Source organism: Microcaecilia unicolor, chromosome 2, assembly GCF_901765095.1.
Source record: "Microcaecilia unicolor chromosome 2, aMicUni1.1, whole genome shotgun sequence".
Taxonomy (NCBI): Eukaryota; Metazoa; Chordata; class Amphibia; order Gymnophiona; family Siphonopidae; genus Microcaecilia; species Microcaecilia unicolor.
In genome coordinates this window covers 242,040,065-242,059,921 of record NC_044032.1, presented here as the reverse complement: position 1 = coordinate 242,059,921, position 19,857 = coordinate 242,040,065, and the positions used below count along the sequence as shown (strand labels likewise).

General features: G+C 43.1%; 1 protein-coding gene across 1 annotated transcript in view; it reads left to right on the top strand.

Annotated features, from left to right (window-relative positions):
- APBA1 (amyloid beta precursor protein binding family A member 1) overlaps positions 1 to 19,857 on the top strand; it is a 294,305-nt gene that overhangs the window by 229,028 nt on the left and 45,420 nt on the right. The window contains exons 3-5 of the mRNA XM_030193850.1: positions 2,827 to 2,928; positions 6,661 to 6,700; positions 13,255 to 13,400. Of these exons, the coding sequence (XP_030049710.1) occupies positions 2,827 to 2,928; positions 6,661 to 6,700; positions 13,255 to 13,400 (288 nt within the window). The remainder of the gene's footprint in view (positions 1 to 2,826; positions 2,929 to 6,660; positions 6,701 to 13,254; positions 13,401 to 19,857) is intronic.

Here is a 19,857-nt window from a genome sequence, read left to right as displayed (position 1 = left end):
AATGGTTTTAACTTGTTGGTCGTTAAATGGCAACGACTAACAAATGTATGTGTTAGTAAGAGAAAGGAGACTGCTAAAGTTCTATTTTCAGGATGTACTTGGTAGTACTGAGTACTAACACCTTTCCCATTGGTTATCCAAGTATTACTGAAATAGTCAAGGCTCCATATACCTGAAACACAGAGAAAAAGTGCCCCCCCCTCCCCGGAAAAGCAGGGTCTTCGGCCAGTCCTTGGAGGGGCATGCTGCAGCAGCACATAACAGGTCAGTCCCTGCATAATGTGGGAGACACTGCAGAGGCTGAACTGGCCAGACAATAAAGGTAGAAAAACATTTTTTAGTTTTGGTTTAGTGATTTGAACATGCCAGCTTTGTGATCTGAATGTACAGTCTCACTGATAATATTATGAATTGTGCACAGTACAGAAGAAAAAAAATATTTCTGTCCAGCTTCTTGGGCCTTCCAGTTCAGTTTTTATCTGTACGTTTATAATATGGTCATTAATTCTGTATTTGGTAAGGCCCTATCCACATTTTGCATATATAACCAAGGTGATAGTACTGTGAACATGCAGTTTCTGTGTAGGGATTTGTAACAGTTCAGGGTGTTCTCTTTTCCCAACAAGAGGTGAGTTCTAAGGACTGGTGTAATATTTGCAGTGTTGCCTTTTCAGTCACTGTGGCTGGTTGCAGGGAATGTGACTGTTCTGGGGGTTAGAGACAGTCCTGCATTTGAGTACCAGAAAAAGAAAAGCACTGGTTTTCAATAATTTGTGTGGAACTGAAAGAAACCATGGGGTCACATTTAATATGGATGTGTTTTAAGTTATAACTGAGGGTGTTAAATATGTTTGCATAGTGATGAAAAGTTCATGAGATAGCTCTTCAATGGAACAAGAAAGGGAAGAATGTACAGGGCAGGGACTGTTTTTGTTGTTACTAGCTGTTGAGCCCGTTAAAATGGGCTAGTGGGTCGCCGCTGGCCCCTCCCCCTCGAGTTCGCCGCTGCCGGTACCCCGCCCCCCCCGAGTCGCCACTGCCGCCGCCACCCCTCCACCCGGCCTGTCTCTTCACTATTCAACTTACATCTCCACAGCAGGCAGATCAGCTGAGCTTCTGTTGGCCTTCTCTGCCTGTGTCCTGCCCTCGTGTGACGTAACGTTGGCGAGGGCGGGATCATTATAGGGTCATATGATTTGGACTGACCCTTTTACGCCATTGCAAGGTGAGGGATGCTTTGTAATGATCAGACCAAGGTGTAGGAGACCAATCAATGTCAGACATAATGAAGTTTTGGTCGGTGGAAAATTTATAACAGATAATATCAAGTGAGTGACCCTTGATGTGAGTGGGTTGCGGTGGAGGTAGGAAGAGGTCACATAGATAGAGAAGATCTAAGCATTCTCGGGTATGGGCAGACTTGGAGTTCTCTAGATGTATGTTTAGGTTGCCTAATAAAATTACATTGGGATCGTTGATACATGAGTTAGATATGAAGTCCATGAAGGTAGAGTGGTTGTGGTTCCAATTGCAAGGGGGTCTATAAAATAGAATACAAGTCAGGTAGTCGCACAGTGTAGGGCTGTATAGTTTGATTGAGGCAATTTCCAGTAGAGGGGTAATGCTTTCTGAGAATGGTTCAGCGGAAAAGTTGGATCTAAAGATTAATGCTATACCTCCTCCAATTTTTTCTTTTCTAAGCCAATGTAAGATTTTGTAGCCGGGAGGGCACAATTCAAGTAGGATGGAGTCTTTAGAATCACGGATCCAAGTTTCTGTGATGAAGAGCAGGTCAAGATTGTCAGATTTAATCCAATCAGCAATGATTTCCGTTTTGTTGACCGTTGATCTTGCATTAATGTATCCCTTACGTATAGGTAAGTGTGGTGATGGAAGAATATTTATAATTTGTCTTGTTTTTTTTGCGCTTTGGCATTAGTTGTTCTAGACATTTTAAATATTAAGGTGTTTGTTAAATTATCTTCTTCCAGTGATGATTGGTAAAGTTGAGATGTGCTTCTATGGTTGTGATCAGTTTGTGAAGATGTAGTTAGTTTGGTTGGTCTTTTGTGGTAATGAAGGATTGGTATGAAGTTAATATCCGGAGGGAGGGCTTTAGAGGTTGCAAGGATAAGAGCAAGTGAATGAATAGCGATAAGAATGTTTAGGAAGATCATTTTGATGAGTAGTTAATGGTTAATTGTGGATAGGTGAAATTAGTATGGATTGGTTCTTAGTGGTTGACTGGAAAGGAGACTCAGTGTTAAGGGATGCAATGGATAGTAGTAGGACTGCCGGAAATAGTGTCAAGCTGAACAACTAAATTTGTAGCAGTATTGAGGAGTACAGTAAATTAGTTAGCAGGATTGTCTGGTAGCAATACCATGCTAAATTACAAGATTCACAACATTATTAAGGAATACAGTAGATTAATTGTCAAGACTGTCTGGAGATGATATCATCTAAACACATTTGTCTGCATTAAGGTACAATATAACATTGGCTAATGGACTTATAAGAAAATAGTGTCAAAACACACAATCGACAGTAGCGAGATTCACAACAATGTTATAAAAAGCAGAAGATTAATTAGCAGGACTGCCTGAAGATAATATCAGCTAAATAGCTAAATTAATAACAGGACTGCCTGAAGATAATAATGGGACAGAGAGTGAGAACATCAGAAATGGTGTCAGGGGGCGGAGGAAGTCAGACCAACCAAACTAACTACATCTTCACAGTTCAGAAACCAATGAGAACTGAATATTTGCTACTCATATTTCAATTCATGCAGTTTTAGAAATAATATTTCTGTATTTTGTCTAGTCTCCATCTCCTGATTCTTCCTCGCCTCGGGGTGCCGAATCATCGAGCAGGCAGCATTATCAAGATGACTGTGAATCGGCAGAGTCATTATCCAACAAAGAGGTATTTTCCTCCTATTGGTGGTTTATGTATCTTTACAAACATCTAGGTACATTGCCAGGTGAAGTTTTACTCTTGACATTGTCTTGATATTCTGTGTCTGTAGCATGTAGAACTTACTTATCATTTTGCACTGTTAATTGAGTTTAATTTAGGGTTGCATATTGTTGTTTGTGTATTCACAGGATCAACATGCACACAAACTCCCCCTCACCCCTCTACACCTTTCCAAACTATTGTTATTATTTAAGTTGGGTCAAATCAGACATGGTGGTCACAGAAGCAGAGCCAGGATGACGCAAGTTGACTGCGCGGGGGGAGCGAGAGCGGACTTCCGCCGGCGCACATTTTCACTGCAACAGTACAAAAAAAAATAGGCGCGGGCAGAACTCCATTTGGGGGAGCAGTCGCTCCCCTGGTGCCCCACCTAGCTGCGCCACTGGGTGGGGATAATAAATAGTTAACCAGATAATGTTAACCAGAGCCCTTATTTCTAGTGCTGAAGTCTGTGCTCTGATCACTAGGTTGTATCCCTCTGTTCATTGGCTAATGAATATTCATTTTAAAACAGGTCCATGGATTTTGGAAATGAAAATCCTCTAGTACCTAATACAATATACTTTCTGTGTTGAGGATTAATTCTATAAAAGAGCATCTATTTTTAGTTGCCAAGAACACATTTATTTGGAACATACCGTATAAAGAATAGTAAGTGCCTACCATCGAGCTGGCTAAATGCTCATACCTAGATTTTTAAAAATGCACATAAATTTGTGCCCCACCCCGCTCATCAGGGCCAGCATTATGGAGGGTACAAACAGGACACCCATGAAAAAAGGGGCCTCAAGCCTGTCCAAAACTGAAGGCAGCACGGTCTGCTGGCAGGCTTTAGGGCCTCCTTGCAAATTTGTTCCACGAGCTCCAACATGTCTAACACCAGTCCTGTCGCCTATGCTCTGCCCAGCCTTTGCCCAAGACCTTCATCTAAAGATCTGGCAAAAAACCCTCTGGCTAATCCAAGACACTAAACTTTAAGTACAAGGTGCCGTCAGATCCAAGACATGAGCATATAACACTCCTTCATCAATCTATGGTTGTAGAGGCAGCCCTGAAGAAAACTATAACCCCCAAGGTCTTCACTAACATCTTGCCAAGCAAAGACTCAAGAACAGTAGAAGCAGTAGACAGGAAGGTATACCAAAATGCAGTTCTGAACTAAAAAATGATAGCACATCCACAGTAAATGTTGAAATATCAATATACTCTGCTGCAACAATCTTTCTCTATATAGCTGTTCCTCCAGAGTTCCAACATTTCCTCTCTGCTCCCTTTTTCCAAACCTATCTCCAGGTCCAGCATTTCCCCACTGCTTTTATTCCCACCCCATGGGTGCAGCATCTGCTCACCTGCTTCCCTTCCCAACTGGCCCCCAAAGTCCAGTGTCAACTGATGACCTCCTCACGCATCTCATCCTCCTATTGGTCAAATTGAGAACCAAGCCTCATTCTGGCTCCAAATTTGACCAATAGAGCGACAGTAGAGAGCCGGAAGGAGAAACCAGCAGTGGCCATCCCAAAAAACCAAACTGACTCAGAAAGTCGCAACCCGCGACTGCCCCAGCAAAAACAAAAACTTGCCCAATTGTGCAAGAAAACCACAGAGTTGGCAACCCTGCCCCTTACACTCCCTCTTTCAGCATCTCTCCCCACCCTCTCAGCAGCCTAATGGTTAGAGCAGCAGACTGAGAACGTGGAAGCTCAGTTCAAATCCCACCGCAGCTCTTATCTCAGATAAGTCAGTAATCCTCCATTTCCTCAGGTACAAACTTAGATTGTTAGCCCTATGGGGCTAGGGAAATACCTACTGTATCTAAATGTAATTCACCTTGAACTACCACTGGAAAAAGAATGAGTTAAATACTAAATAAATAAATAATTTTAAATGTGTAACAAACCCACCTTGTCAACAGACAACTGGCAAAAATCCAAATTCTGTCTTGGAATTTTAGTTGTGGAGGTTGTTCTCCCTTGGTTTTCTTCCTTCTCAGAGCACTAGGACCTATTTATTTTTAATCATTTATATTCTGCTTGGACCAAAGCAAATTACAATAAAAACATGCATAAAAGATTAAAACAAACAGTAATACAATGTATACCTAAGAACAAAAACATTGTATACCATGCTTTATGCAAAAAGCTTGCAAAAATAATGATTGCAGATATTTCTTATACTGAGAAACATTTGCACATGGTCTCAAATGACCTTGAAGTTTATTCCACAACAGTGACCCCGTAACAGAAAAAGCACTTGCACGAGTCTCAACATAATGGACACCCTTAGCATGACTTTACATGAGGCCTCTTTAGTGGCATCAGAAGTTCCAATGGAGTCAGTTCAGTTAGCTACTGTAAACAAAAATGATACAAAGGGGGAGATTCTATATAAGGCACCTAAAAAATCCACGCAGAAAGCATATTCTATAAGCGGTGCCTAGATTTAGACTCGGTATATAGACTATGCTTAGTCTATATCCCAGTTCCTCCATTTACATCAAACAAAACTTGGCATAAATCCCGGCACATAGATTTAGTCGCACAGGGACATATTCTATAACTACCTGCGTAAATTTTAGAATACCCATGAATCGCCCATTTCCCCACCTGTAACCACACCTTTTTTTGTCTGTGCATGTTAGAAGGTAGGCACACTGCTTTACAGAATACTCTTAGTGAGTTAGTACATAAGTGCATAAGTATTGCCATACTGGGAAAGACCAAAGGTCCATCAAGCCCAGCATCCTGTTTCCAGCAGTGGCCAATCCAGTCACAAATACCTGGCAAGATCCCAAAGAAGTACAAACGTTTTATACTGCTTCTCCCAGAAATAGTGGATTTTCCCCAAGTCCAATTTAATAATGGTCTATGGGCTTTTCCTTTAGGAAGCCATGCAAACCTTTTTTAAACTTCTTCATGTCACGTCTCTTCTCCAAATACTTAGACCTTGTCATAGGATTGAGTTTTGGCACTTATACATGCCGGTGGAAATCAGATACTGTCTCACATCATACATGAAAACATTACCAAGAACACTTATGCTGGGAATTTGCCTTTCAGTAATAATTCTTTTTAGGGAATTCATAATTGTTTTAATTTGAAAATGTGTTTTGCACATATTACAGTCACTTTGATGGAATAACCTTAACAGACACACTTTATTGGTATAAGAAACTAGAAAATATAGTTCACAGTGTGGTATTAATGGTTCTGCTGCATACATTAATGCTATAGTAGACATCCCTCTTATTATAGTTAATAAAACTGCTAGTTCTGCAGTATTTAAGGTTTTTAAAAAAATTTTGTGTTACACAAAATCTCAACTGCTTTGAAAAAGTACATTTTGCTTCTCTTCAAGTTTGGCACCTCATGGATGGATCTTTTGCTGCTGCCGGTGCAATTCTTACCTTTGTGAGCAGTCTCCAAGCTAGATTCCGCCAAAGCTTGATAACAGCAACCTAAATATTTAATGTGGATCTCCCTAATCATAGAGAGGTGCTAATGAACCAGACTGCTGTTCATTATGCTAATAACCTGTAAAGATGACTGATGTGAGAGTGCACTCAATCTCTCCTGACTAAAGACATTTCTTGTCCATAACTTACTATGTGATTTTTGTATGCATTTATTGCATTTTCTGCGTGCTTTGTTTGGTTTGAAACACTATTTGTCTTAATTGCAGTCAAGGAAAAGCTTGGCTTCGTTCCCTACATATGTTGAAGGTAAGATTTAAATTTATAATTGAGACACTGTTGCTATAAGTACAATAATACCAAAGATGTGTAATAAATACAGATGTGATGCTGCAATTCTGATTGCAAAAAGTCTCATTAGACGTTAATGCATGAGTATACAGTGAACTCTGTGTGTCTTTTATGTGTATACATTCTACTCTGAGGGAGTGGTAGAGGTATTTAATAGAAAGTTTTATGTTCTTCATGTATTGGTTTTAACTGGGGGAAGAGGTGGTGATACGTACATTTCTGTTTTTTGAAAGATCAGAAATAACAACATCCTTACTGAAAGAATTCCAAGTCCACACCTCCCCGCCCCCCCCCACCACCAAAGTAGGAACAGATGTTTTTATTTTAATCCCTCTTTGAAACCTTTGCAGTCCCTCGGTGCTTCTACAGTCACCATCTTCTACCAGCACAGCTACTGTCCATTTTACCAGCCTCATGAAAGAGGCCTGTTGACATGTTTAAGAAGCCTAAGACTGCTGTCAGGCATCCTTCAGGGAACAAAGATATGTCCTTTCTCTCTCATGATATTCCCTCACCAGCCCCAGTTTTTCTAGTAACACCCCGTTCACTCTTTCATCTAGTCAAAATAACAACAGTGTCCTCTACAACAGTGTTTCCCAACTTCTTCAAGCCAAGTACCTCCTAAATCTAACAAGTATCATCCGAGTACACCTGACCACTGATCGGTCCGATCAGCAGAGATTTTCAAATGGACATCTTGTTATTAAACAGTTAACTAACTTGTCAACATATAAAACTCATACAGATCATTGGAAATGGTATTCAGAACAAGACGCAGTTATGTTTCACTCCCATATAAACTGTCCGGCCCCTTGACAGCTGGTACAATCTGAGTGAAAATGAACAATGAGCTTACAGGTGGGTCTATTTATAAAAACAGGAGAAAAGAAAGTTCACTACAGAAGTGAAGAACTTCCCCGTAGTGACCAGTCAAATTCTTTCATTTTCCCAGAGAGTGATCAGTATGGGCAACATCTCCACTTTTGTGTAGAAATTTCATTTTTGTCGTAATAAGTAGTTCCCAATGAACCAAAACACTTTTCTATGTACATAACAAATGAAAACTAAAAATAAACAGCACCTAGTAATGACACAAGGAATTCAAACACAGCCACTTAAATGCAAAATATGACCTGTTATCTCTTTTAGAATTCCGTGCTTAGAAAATCAGCACAGTTAGCATTATTTGTTATATTTCATTCTCATGTACATTCCAAAAAACTGACATAGTCTAACCACACCATAGAAAATAAAATCACTTTTTCTACCTTTGTTGGCTGTTCGGTTTTATAATCGTATTGGTCCCAGTCTCTGGCTTATGTCTGTCTTCTTTTCTGTCTTTTGCCAGGGTATCCTGTCCATTTGACATTTCTTCTCTCTCCTTGTCCATTATCTATTTATCCTCTCTGTGCCCTGTCTTTCTCCCCATGTTCAGCCGCCCTAGAACAAGACAGTGGCTCAACATACCACCTTCTTTCCCTAGACAAACTGAGAGAGGCTCAGTGGCTCTATCAAATTACCTTTAGTGGGAGGTTACAGATAGGGGCTACCAAGACTTCTTGCTGTTTTTCTGAGGCTGGGAGACTTCCACCCCTAGAGAAAACAGGATGAAGGACTCAGCAGACCCAAAATATCACGATTGTTGCGGTGGGTCAGGTGTTGCCGCATCTGAGTAAGTTCCACTTACTCAGACATGGTAAGACCCGAACAACTGCAACAATCATGACGCCAGCAGTGGAAGTGTAAAGTATACTTGAAGGAGATGTAGAGGGGCATTTTCGAAAGGGATGTCCATGTTTTAATATGGACGTCCTCGCAAAACGTCCTGATCTAGGGGTGGGGAAACCCGTATTTTCGAAACAAGATGGACGTCCATCTTTCATTCTGAAAATACCATCAGGGACGTCCAAATCCTTAAATTTGGTTGTCCCTAGACTTGGTCATTTCTGATTTCAGCGATAATTGAAACCAAGGATGTCCATCTCAGAAACGACCAAATGCAAGCCATTTGGTCGTGGAAGGAGCCAGCATTTCCAGTGCACTGGTCCTTCTGACATGCTAGGACACCAACCGGGCACCCTAGGGGGCACTGCAGTGGACTTCATAAATTGATCCCAGGAACATAGCTCCCTTACGTTGTGTGCTGAGCCCCCAACCCCCCCCCCCAAAAAAAAAAACCACTACCCCCAACTGTACACCACTACCATAGCCCTTACAGGTGAAGGGGGCACCTAGATGTGGGTACATGGGTTTGTGGTGGGTTTTGGAGGGCTCGCTGTTTCCTCCACAAATGTTTTTTGTTTTTTGTTTTCCTCCACAAATGTAACAGGTGGGGGGGGTCCGCTTGCCTGAAGTGCACTGCACCCACTAAAACTGCTTCAGGGACCTGCATACTGCTGTCATGGACCTGAGTATGACATCTGAGGCTGGCATAGAGGCTGGCAATCAATATTTTGAAAGATATTTTTTGAGGGTGGGAGGGGGTTAGTGACCTCTGGGGGAGTAAGGGGAGGTCATCCTCGATTCTCCGGTGGTCATCTGGTCATTTCGGGGACCTTTTTGTGCTTTGGTCATAAGAAAAACACAACCAGGTAAAGTCGTCCAAGTGTTCGTCAGGGACATCCTTGTTTCTTTCAATTATGGGTCGAGGACATCCAAGTGTTAGGCACACCCAAGTCCCGCCTTCACTACGCCTCCGATACGCCCCCTTGAACTTTGGCCGTTCCTGCGACGGAAAGCAATTGGGGATGTCCAAAATCGGCTTTCGATTATACCAATTTGGATGACTGTGAGGACGTCCATCTTCCGATTTATGTCAAAAGATGGGCATCCTTCTCTTTCGAAAATGAGCCCTATTATGAGCAATACATAAGAGCGGTCTCTGTTTTTATGATATTTCCTGCAATTTGCTGTTATGTTTTGATAGTCTACTGGATGATGAGTTGGACAACCTTGTCCTCAAGGGCCGCAGCCCAGTTAGGGTTTTCGGGATTTTGAGATGAATATGCATGAGATCTATTTGCATGCACTGCATCTATTGTATAAAATAGATCTCATGTGTATTCATTATGAAACGCCTGACTGGATTGTGGCCTTGAGATAGAGTATTGGTGGTAATTGGTTGTCTTGATGTAAATCATTGTACAGAAGGAGTGCTGTTTCAAGGTATTTTTGTCACAGGCGGCAACAGAGAAAAATTGTTTTCTCTACTGGCAACAATTATCCATTCCTGAAATGTACTTTTTTTTTTTTTTTTTTAAATATCGGTGGTTGCCCCAAAAGAAATATTGGCTTTAACTTTCTCCCTAGACCTGGTGCTGATAGATGGCTTCAGTTCTAGACCTGGCACTCATAGATTGTTTTAGCTCTCTTTCCGGACCTGGCACTAATAGATGACTACAGCTCCCTCTCAGTATACCTGGTGCCCGTGGATGACTTTAGTTTTATCTCTAGACTTGGTACTCATAGGCAGCTTCAGCTCCCTCTCTCTAGACCTGTAGCTCATGAGACAGCTTCAGCGCTCTCTTTCTCTCTCTAGACCTGGCGCTCATAAGCTCCCTGCAGAGCGATATCATTAAATTTAAGTTATCAAGATTGAGGCTCTTCAAATGTAAGATGGACCTCCCTTCCTGACTCCTGTGATGTGCAGATTTTAAATATTAGCTTAATGGAGCTTCCAACAGTTATTAAAAATGTCCGAGAGACTTAAGATGGAGAGTAATGCTTTTAATTTGTATGCTCTACATTTTGTGAGACCCTACAACGCCCCCCCCCCCCCCCCCCAATTATAATATGGACAGATTCAGAGAGAACTGCAAGCCATTTGATATCCCTGCAGATGGAGACAGCAAAAACCACTGTGCAATCAGATCATTCCAGATATTTCTCAAAGTAAAGTAGAAAATTATCCTCCTGGCATGCTGAAGAAGTGACACGGCATATCAGTAAAGCTGCAGTGTTTAATCTTTGTAAACCGATAATATGGTGACCAGACCAGCACTATCCATTTAGTTTAGGTCTACTGTTCAGTTGAATATTGCTACTATTGTGGAAACTTATCCTCTCGTTCATGAGCTGTGAAAATAAAAGTTTTAATGACGTGTATTACACATGCATGTACAGTATCATGGATAGGTTAGTATACAGCACCCCATAATAAGGGCAATTCAGTAAGTGAGTGCCTCCTTTTAGGTGTTCAGTGCTATGTGGTGAGATCCTATTCTATAATGACATCTATTTTAGAATCCGTTGGAGATTACTAGCATACCTGACATCAGCATATCTAAAATCTAGGCAGCCGCAGCTACACCAGCCATATACCTGGTATAACTGCGGGTGCCTTGAGTGTAGCAAGTACAGTATTCTGTAAGTTATGGGGCCAATATTCAGACCGCGGGAGTTAGCCCAGCTAACCCCTGCAGTCAACAGTGATGCCGGGTATTCAATGCCGGGCCATTTCCGGAGACCAGCATTGAATATCTGGTTTATTTTTGTCCACTAAGAACATAGCTAAGTTATAGCAGCCAAAGATAGACCTGCTATAGACATGACCAGATTTGGCCGCCAAACTTAGCCAGGGATGCGCTGAAAATCGGCAGATAGCCAATTATATTGTGCTATATAACCGGCTATCCACTAAATGCTAACCGGGAATATTCAGCGGGACATAACCAGCTATCTCCCGCTAAATATTGGCAGATAGCCGGTTACGTACCATTTAACCAGCCAGGTGCCATTCCTGGCTGGTTAAATGGTTTTGAATATTGGCCGGTATGTTTGTAAGTGGGAGGCATGCCCATGTCCCACTTACGTGAATGCCCCTCTGCATTTCCACACTGTGCCAATTTCACGTGCCGTCACAGAATAGTGCTTAATTGCATTGCTGACACATACGCACTAGAGAGCTGCACGGGAACGGGGATAGCGGGAATCCTGCAGGGATGGACCTAGGTTCGCAGGGATGAACCCAGGTCCTGCGGGATTCCCGCAGAACCGTACGGCGAACCAGCTTTGCTTTCCCTGCCCCGAGCCGCAGGGTACCCTCCCCGCACATGCCTCAAGGCACCCTGGCAGTCTAGTGGCTTCTTTGGGGCAGGAAAGATCCCCGCTCTTTCCTGCCTGCTGCCGCTGATTCTCTGGCTGCCGCATTTAAAATGGCTGCCGAGACTTCAAGCGGCGGCCTGGCAAGACGCCTGCGGAAGTCTTTCGAGGCCACCGCTTGAAGTCTTGGCAGCCATTTTAAACAAGCAGCGGCAGCAAGAGGATCAGTGGCAGCAGGCAGGAAAGAGTGGGGATCTTTTCTGCCCCAAAGAAGCCACTTGACCACCAGGGTGCCTTGAGGTATGTGTTGGGAGGGCACCCAGGGCTGGAGGGGAGGTGAATGCAGTCGTTCGTATGTATGTGGTTGGGAAGGAGGGGGTTGTAGAAAGGGTGGGAGTGTGGGTGCAGGGAGCAGGGAAAAAAGATTGGTAAGGTAAAAGGAGGTTAGATTGAGAACAGGAGATAGTACGAGGCTATCTAGCCTATTATATGGGTTGAATCGAGTAGACGGATATTGCTGCCACAGTGGCTCACCCAAAACAATAGCAAATGGTATTGAAAACAATAGCAAAAGATTATTAGAAATAAGGGATTGTCTCTGTGTGGTCCATCTGTAAAAAGTCAGAAGCTGTTCCAGTTGGATAGTGCCTTAAAAGGTGGAGTACAAAAGATTTTTTTAACTTGTCAGCTTTTTAATTTATTTAAAAGCTTCCCATATGTAGATACAAATATCATGAAATAAAAACTGAATATCACTAAAACAGCTTCAAACGTATTGTAGCTGGTAGAAAAAGCACTAATAAAGGCTGTATATTATGCTAATTTTTCTTCACTGTTCTATACAATACAGTAATACATGGCCAAATTTCACTGAGGATATACTGTTTACTGATGGGCTCATTGTAATCTGCCTTGGGAAGCCTGGAGTTATAAAGATTGGAAATAAAATTAAACTCTCCTTTCATTGGGGCACATGGATTCACATCTTCACCTCATCTCTTTTGTACAAATGGATTATTCTGTTTTGAACATGTTTCAGGGACAAGTGGTTTTCATAAGTCAAAATAATAAAAATAAAGATTTCATGCAGATATCTTTCTTTGGGGGGAGGGGGGAGCAAGATGACTGCGGTGTGGCAGGGGCTGGGCGGGCCGGGATGGAGATTATTTGCAGTGGAGACTGGTTAGATTCTCCATGGGGATGGGCTAGATTTCTGTCCCCGTGCAACTCTAATATGCACATGACTGTCCACTTACCTGCAAAAGTGCTGGTATTCTGTGCATTTATGCATGCAAGTAGCATGTAAATGAATTGCCCTTATTGTGTGAGTCACGTTGCTACTGACCTGTGCCTTAAAACATACAACACAGTCTGCTGGATATTTATACCTTCAGTTGCCTCAGCAATGGGTCACCCCGTGTTCTCTTTTCTCTGATAACATGACCTGCCCAGTAATTCTCTCTGTTTCCTAGTTCCTGGACCTTGCGACCCAGAAGACTTAATTGATGGGATCATTTTTGCTGCCAATTACCTTGGCTCCACCCAGCTTCTATCAGACAAAACTCCCTCTAAGAATGTGCGAATGATGCAGGCACAGGAGGCGGTGAGCAGGATCAAGGTCAGTCGGCATTTTGGAGTTTTGATTTGTGTTCTAAAGTACAGATGGAAAGTGATTGAATAGGCAGGCTTGCGGAGGGCCCAAGATCCTGAGCTGGCACATTGCTGACAAAATGATCATGTTCCAGCCTGTTGACCATGGTTTCATAGCCATGAAAGCAGTACTGTACTTTTGTGCAGTTTTGGGGAGATGAAGACTTCACTTAAGTAACTGCGGAGCCCTTTTACAAAGGCGTGCCAAAAAGTGGCCTGCGGTACTGTTGGCACGTGTATTGGATGCGTGCTGGACCATTTCTTCACCACGTGTGGAAAAAAAGTAGGGGGGGTGGGGGTTGGGGCTGGGAAATGGACGTGTGGCAAAATTAAAACCAGCGTGCATCTATTAATGGCCTGAGCCCTTAACGCCACCCATTGATGTAGCGGTAAAGGCTCATGCTTTACCCGCGCAGAAATTGTCCAGCGCGCGGCAACTGCCGGGAATGCCTCTGCGGAAGAAAATAGAAAATTATTTTGTACTGTGAGTTTTCAGTGTTTGCCAAACTTGGAACTACCACTAGGCGCACACGCTAGCCAGGCAGGCGGTAATGACGATTTTGACATGCACTGCACACGCGTAGGCCCTTACATGCCTTTGTAAAAGGGCCCCTGGGTGTTGGAGGTGGTCCACTTTCTTGTATGTTTGAGAAGAGCAAGAATTACAATTTTTTGCTTTTATGTTGCATAGGCAATACAAGATAAACAGAGATGAACAACAGAATGATACAATTAGTGATCTGCCCAAGTCACACAGGCACAGTAGCTAAGGGTGGTCCTTGCCCAAAAAGCCTATGGTCTTAAGTGGGAAGGAGATAGGAGATTTGAGAATGGGGCAGTTGCAGCAATGGATTAGGGATGGGGTTGGTTGAAATTACTGGAGCCCCCTCTCTGAGAAAGTGTGTCTTTAGGCAGGACTTCAGAGGTGGAGAGAGAAGAGGCATGCCGTAGTGGCATATTAGTTCAAAGGGGATGGACAGCATGGAAAAAGTCTGGGAGGTGTCAGCGCTCAGTATAGAAGATCCAGATTCAGTTCCGCGCCCAGCTACTTCCTGGTGTGAGTTTGGGTGAGGATATTATGGAGGTACTGTTCGCAGCCCCGAGTAGGGAGCAAGACTCGGCAATCACATCATGATGACCTCTGTTGGCTAGGTTCAGGGCAGTGGCGATCCTAGCCTGCATGACACCCGGGGCGGATCGCCGAAGCGCCCCCCCGGGTGCAGCGCCCCCCCCCCCCCCCCAGTGCACGCCACTGGGGGGGGGGTGCTGCGGCGCGCGCCTGTCAGCTGAGTTCGCTAACTTCGCTGCAGCTCCCTCTGCCCCGGAACAGGAAGTAACTTATTCCGGGGCAGAGGGAGCTGCAGCGAAGTTAGCGAATTCAGCTGACAGGCGCGCACTGCGGCACCCCCCAGCGGTGTGCACCCGGGGCAGACCACCCCCACCTTGGTACGCCACTGGTTTAGGGTGAATGTGTATCGGGTTCTAGAGGAAGCTCCTTTCTATTGTCAATGGAATGGGAAGGATTGTTTGGCTTATAACATAAGCTAAGAACCCCAGGTAGTTGTGAATGAAGGTTTATGACACCATTCCACAGCAGAGGCCAGTTTATATTGAGCTGGACATCCAAAGAAATAGAAGGAAACTGTTGAGCCAGAAAAAAAGGACTTGGAGGAGGGGTGAGGAGACATAGAGGGCTGGGATGAGCAAGGCTAGTTTTGATTACAGGATGAAATAGGTGGGGTGCTGAGATGTTATTGGGGGGTGGGGGCAGAGGACAGCAGTGCTTTAAGGGATGAAGTGTGACATCTATGTGGGAGCAGATGGTGAACCTATACAAATGCTTCAGGAAGGGGAGAGGAAAGTGATGCTTGCCATTTTGTTCTGAAAGGCTGGTGATGTATAGGAAGGAAGACACACACAATAATACTGCTTTTTAGACCAATTTAAGAAGCAGCCATGTTGGGAAGCAGTTTGAAAGCTCCCTGAATAATGCATCAGCGGACCTTGAATTTTACCTGCTGGCCATTGTGGGTTGTTTGATACCAACTTTCCTTCTTTTGGTTTCTTCTGAGCTTTGACTTTCGACCTCTACATATTCATTTTCTGCAGCATTACATCCTTGATTTTAGCATGGTTTTGTTTCTTGCCATTAGATTAGTGTCTCATTACCTGTTCCATTACGGTATTCAAAAATGTTTCTAAAAGAGAAATGTTCCACTGCTGAGAGAGAATGTAGTGACAGCATTAGTTTTTTTTTATTTTGCTTCCTTTGAAAAATGATAGATGTCATGTGTCCAACACTCAATCCTATTTCCTGAGCTTTCTTAGGGCTTCTTTTACAAAGCCTCACTAATGATTCTCAAATGGCAAATGAGAGGAAGCCCATAGGAATAAAATGGGATCAGCTGCAGATAACTCGAGCTAACCTTTAGTTTAAAAAAAACCCTTAGTTTCTAGTTGTTTCTATTATTCTGTTTCAAACTAATTGGGGGGCAGTTCTATAGCTGGGCATTTCTATCCCATAACTATTAAGTTCCTAAATTTCAAATGAATTTTCAGCTGAAAAATTAGGTTCCTAAGTTTGGCTGAAAATAGGTCACAAATTCAGGAGCCTAATTTAGAAACATAATTTTTGGAGCTCAGCTGTTTTTGAATGTCAAGCCCTGTAGCTTTTTGGTCAGTTTAGTATATTGAGTTAAATTGCTTGCCCTTCCTTTTAGTTGAAGTTTGGTAATGTGATATATGGATGGGTTGGATGTTGTTTTTACAACTGTTGTGTGGGAGGGATTAAGACAGGAGTGAGCTACCACAGTCCTCAAGGGCCACAACCCAGTCAGGTTTTCAAGATTTCCACAATAAATATACATGAGATCTGTTGAATAAATCAGTCTCATGCATATTCGTCGTGGAGTTATGGCCCACCCCTAGATTAAGATGTTTAAAAACATGTTTTTATATTGTTTTACATGCTGTGTGATTATATGGTAATTTAATTAATAATATTATTTTGTCATATGGTTTATTATTTGCCTTTTAACAATAATGGTTGGAAAAGGCAGAATATAAATTGTTAAATTTTATGTTTTATACCGTATATATGTGTGTAGATAGATAGATAGATACACATATACACACACATTTATATTTTGTAAATGTCCCTCAGCGCCTAGAAAAATGAATAAGGCTTTTTATTCTGTGAATGTCAGTGGTTGATGTGTGGCTCATAGAAATTCATGTTATTGCAGTAATAAATATTTATCTAACAGTATCTACAAGAGGGATGATAAGGAGGGAACTAGAAAATAATAATAATATTCTTTATCCTGTCTGTCAGTAGACAAATATCCTGACAGTTTTCTCTTTGACTACTTTAATGCATTTATCTTTTAGAAGCCTTTGCTTAAAATTGTGTTTTAGTTATGGTGACATGTCAAATAAATAATGCACACTTCCTTTACTTTTTTTTTCTCCCTTCTCATCTAATTTAATATCAGACTCTTATTTTATATGACTTTTTTTTTTGGAAGTCCACATCTTTTAAATTTTATTGAGAATAAATCTCTATCTAGGCATGTGTGATGCATTCCTTTACGAGGGAATATATCAGTTCTGCTAATGAGTAGCGGTGATCAATGACAGCCCTCCCTAAGATCTCCTGGCATTCAAAGATATGTGAAAGCATACAAAAAATGCTAGAATTTTTTGGTGGGAAGGAGGGGTTCCTGTTATATTTAAAGGATGAAAGTGGAGAAATTAAAAATAGTGCACAGTTCCCCATTCCCACTTTTACCGTTGTGGGGGAAATTATTTGTAGTTTTATTTTTGCCTAGGCCTTCACATGTCTATGGATATCAATACCCACACTAAAATATTTGTAGTTTTGTTTTTTTTAATCCCTTTTTTTGCCCAGGCCTTCACATGTCTATGGATGTCAATACCCACATTGCTAACTTTCAGTGAAGTCCATGTCTCCTCCCTCTTACTCTGCCCCATGAGAGTACTTTTTGCACATTCAGTTTAATCATCATTTTCTTTCATGGCTGTTATCTGTGGATTTATCTTTTCAACTTACCAGAGCATTATTTTTCACTATATCGCTAGAGTGTTGTGAATAGCAGAGCAGGCTGTTGTGCAATTTGTATGTCATGCGGTTTCAGAAGCGGCGACGGACCAGTCGCTTCGTATTCTAGCCAGTTTTGCACTGTCAGTGTTCAAGCTAGCAAGAGAGTGATTTGTGGGGCCGATTTGAGCTGAATCGGAGCATATGACTAGAGCTGTCCCTGCTTGATTCAAGTCTCTGTCTCTCTTCTCTAACCATGACCCTCTATCTCTCTTTCTTCCATGCTAAGCAGATGGCCCAGAAATTAGCCAAAAGCAGGAAGAAGGTGCAGTACGACCTCATTAGTGTGATGTGATGGCTGTTCCCTCTCTCTTTCCGTCGGTCTCTTTATTTTTTGTGTTTTTATTTTCTGCATCCAGCAAGCTCTGTTCAGATTTATTTCCAAGTCACCTCAAAAGCTGACATTTCTTGGAAAGCCATTGTGCTAGATTGCACACTTTTCTTCTGTTTGATTGTTTTGTCATGAAACCATTTCATTATTTTTTTATTTGTGAAATGGGCCATGCGTAGGTTTTAAACATGGGGTACAGACTGAATTTACCAAAAGGAAACAGGGCAGCAGAGCCAAAACAATCTCTTTCTCCCATTTCTTTAGTCACCAGGGAATGTGCGTTGGGTTTTCAAGTCCGTTTAATAACTGGAAAAAAAAAGTTGTCGTTACGTCAAAAGGAACTATTTTATAGCTGGAGCTGTGGATGTGTCAAATTGCTGGATGCAAAAAAACTCCCCCAAGTAACCAGTATGCATATTGTTCTTGTCCAGATAAAGTGCACACAGTGATATAATGAAATACACCTGTCTTTCTGTGATGGGAGTTTCCTTTTGCATGTAAACCAGTGCCGACAGTGGATGAATGAGCATTTATACACCACCTGCATAAGTATGGTGTCTACAGTGGTCTCTTACTTTCCTGTGTAAGATAAGCACCCTGCCATCAGAAGTGTATGGCTGGAACTATTTCATAAGCCCTAGATGTCCTGAATGCTTTCTGTGCTCTAACTTGCATGGGCTGGAACCTTCTGGTCAGAAGATGCTGTTTCAGGATTAAGTGAAAACCTCTGCATTTGGGCAGCATTTACATCTGAAAGAGGGAGGTTTATTCCAAGCTGAAATTCATCAATTTGATCTCAAATAGTGTAAATTTTGAATGTTGTTTTTATTATTTTAGAAGTGGGCACAAAATGTTAGCATAGTGGTTCTCATCCTTCTGTTGCAATGCATCTCATACAGGTGATTTGTGCTGAATCTGAGACCATTGAAGATTGCTGTTTTTCTTTCAACATGCAAACTCTTACTCTTTCTGTGACACACATTCAGGCTCAGCCTCCCTCACAGACTGACCCCCCTCCTCTTGCACATCTCCTTTATCACCTTTCAAGTGTCCTTCCCTCTCCCTGTTCCCCCCCAACCAGTCTCCCTTTTGATGATGGGGGGCAACAGTGCTCTGAACCAGGGGCGTATCTGGACTCCGGCGGTAGGGGGGGCCAGAGCCAGAGGGAGGGGGCACATTTTAGCGCCCCCACCGCCACCAATAACTTAGTCTCTCCACCCCCCTCCCGCCGCCAACCCTCCCCCGCTGCCGTTCTTACTTTTGCTGGCGAGGGACCCCAACCCCCGCCAGCCGAGGTCTGCTTCCACCTGCCGCTGCCTTCAAAACTTCTTCTTCAGCCGGCGGGGGACCCCAAACCCCCGCCAGCCGCCCCGCGCTGTTTAAAATTCATCTTCGGCCTCCGTGGCCGTGCTGCTGGGATAGGCGGCGCTGTTGAAATCCACTTCGGAGTCTGACGTCGCAGCACGTACAACGTACAACGACGTCAGACTCCGAAGTGGATTTCAACAGCGCCGCCTATCCCAGCAGCACGGCCACGGAGGCCGAAGATGAATTTTAAACAGCGCGGGGCGGCTGGCGGGGGTTTGGGGTCCCCCGCCGGCTGAAGAAGAAGTTTTGAAGGCAGCGGCAGGTGGAAGCAGACCTCGGCTGGCGGGGGTTGGGGTCCCCCGCCAGCAAAAGTAAGAACGGCAGCGGGGGAGGGTTGATGGCGGTAGGGGGGTCCAGGGCAAAATCTGCGGGGGCCCAGGCCCCTGAGGCCCCACGCAGATACGCCCCTGCTCTGAACCATCTCCTCCTCTGTGCCTGGCAGTGGTAATGATCACACCAGAAAGGGAAGGCACAGGATCCCACATTTCCTGTCTGGGAGGTTACAGCGGGTTCCCTGCTCTGCATTCTCAGCCTGTGAGGCACATCCAGTTTGTTTGAGCACCTTAAAAATGTTCGTCCAAGCAAAATCAACTTAGCATATGTTAA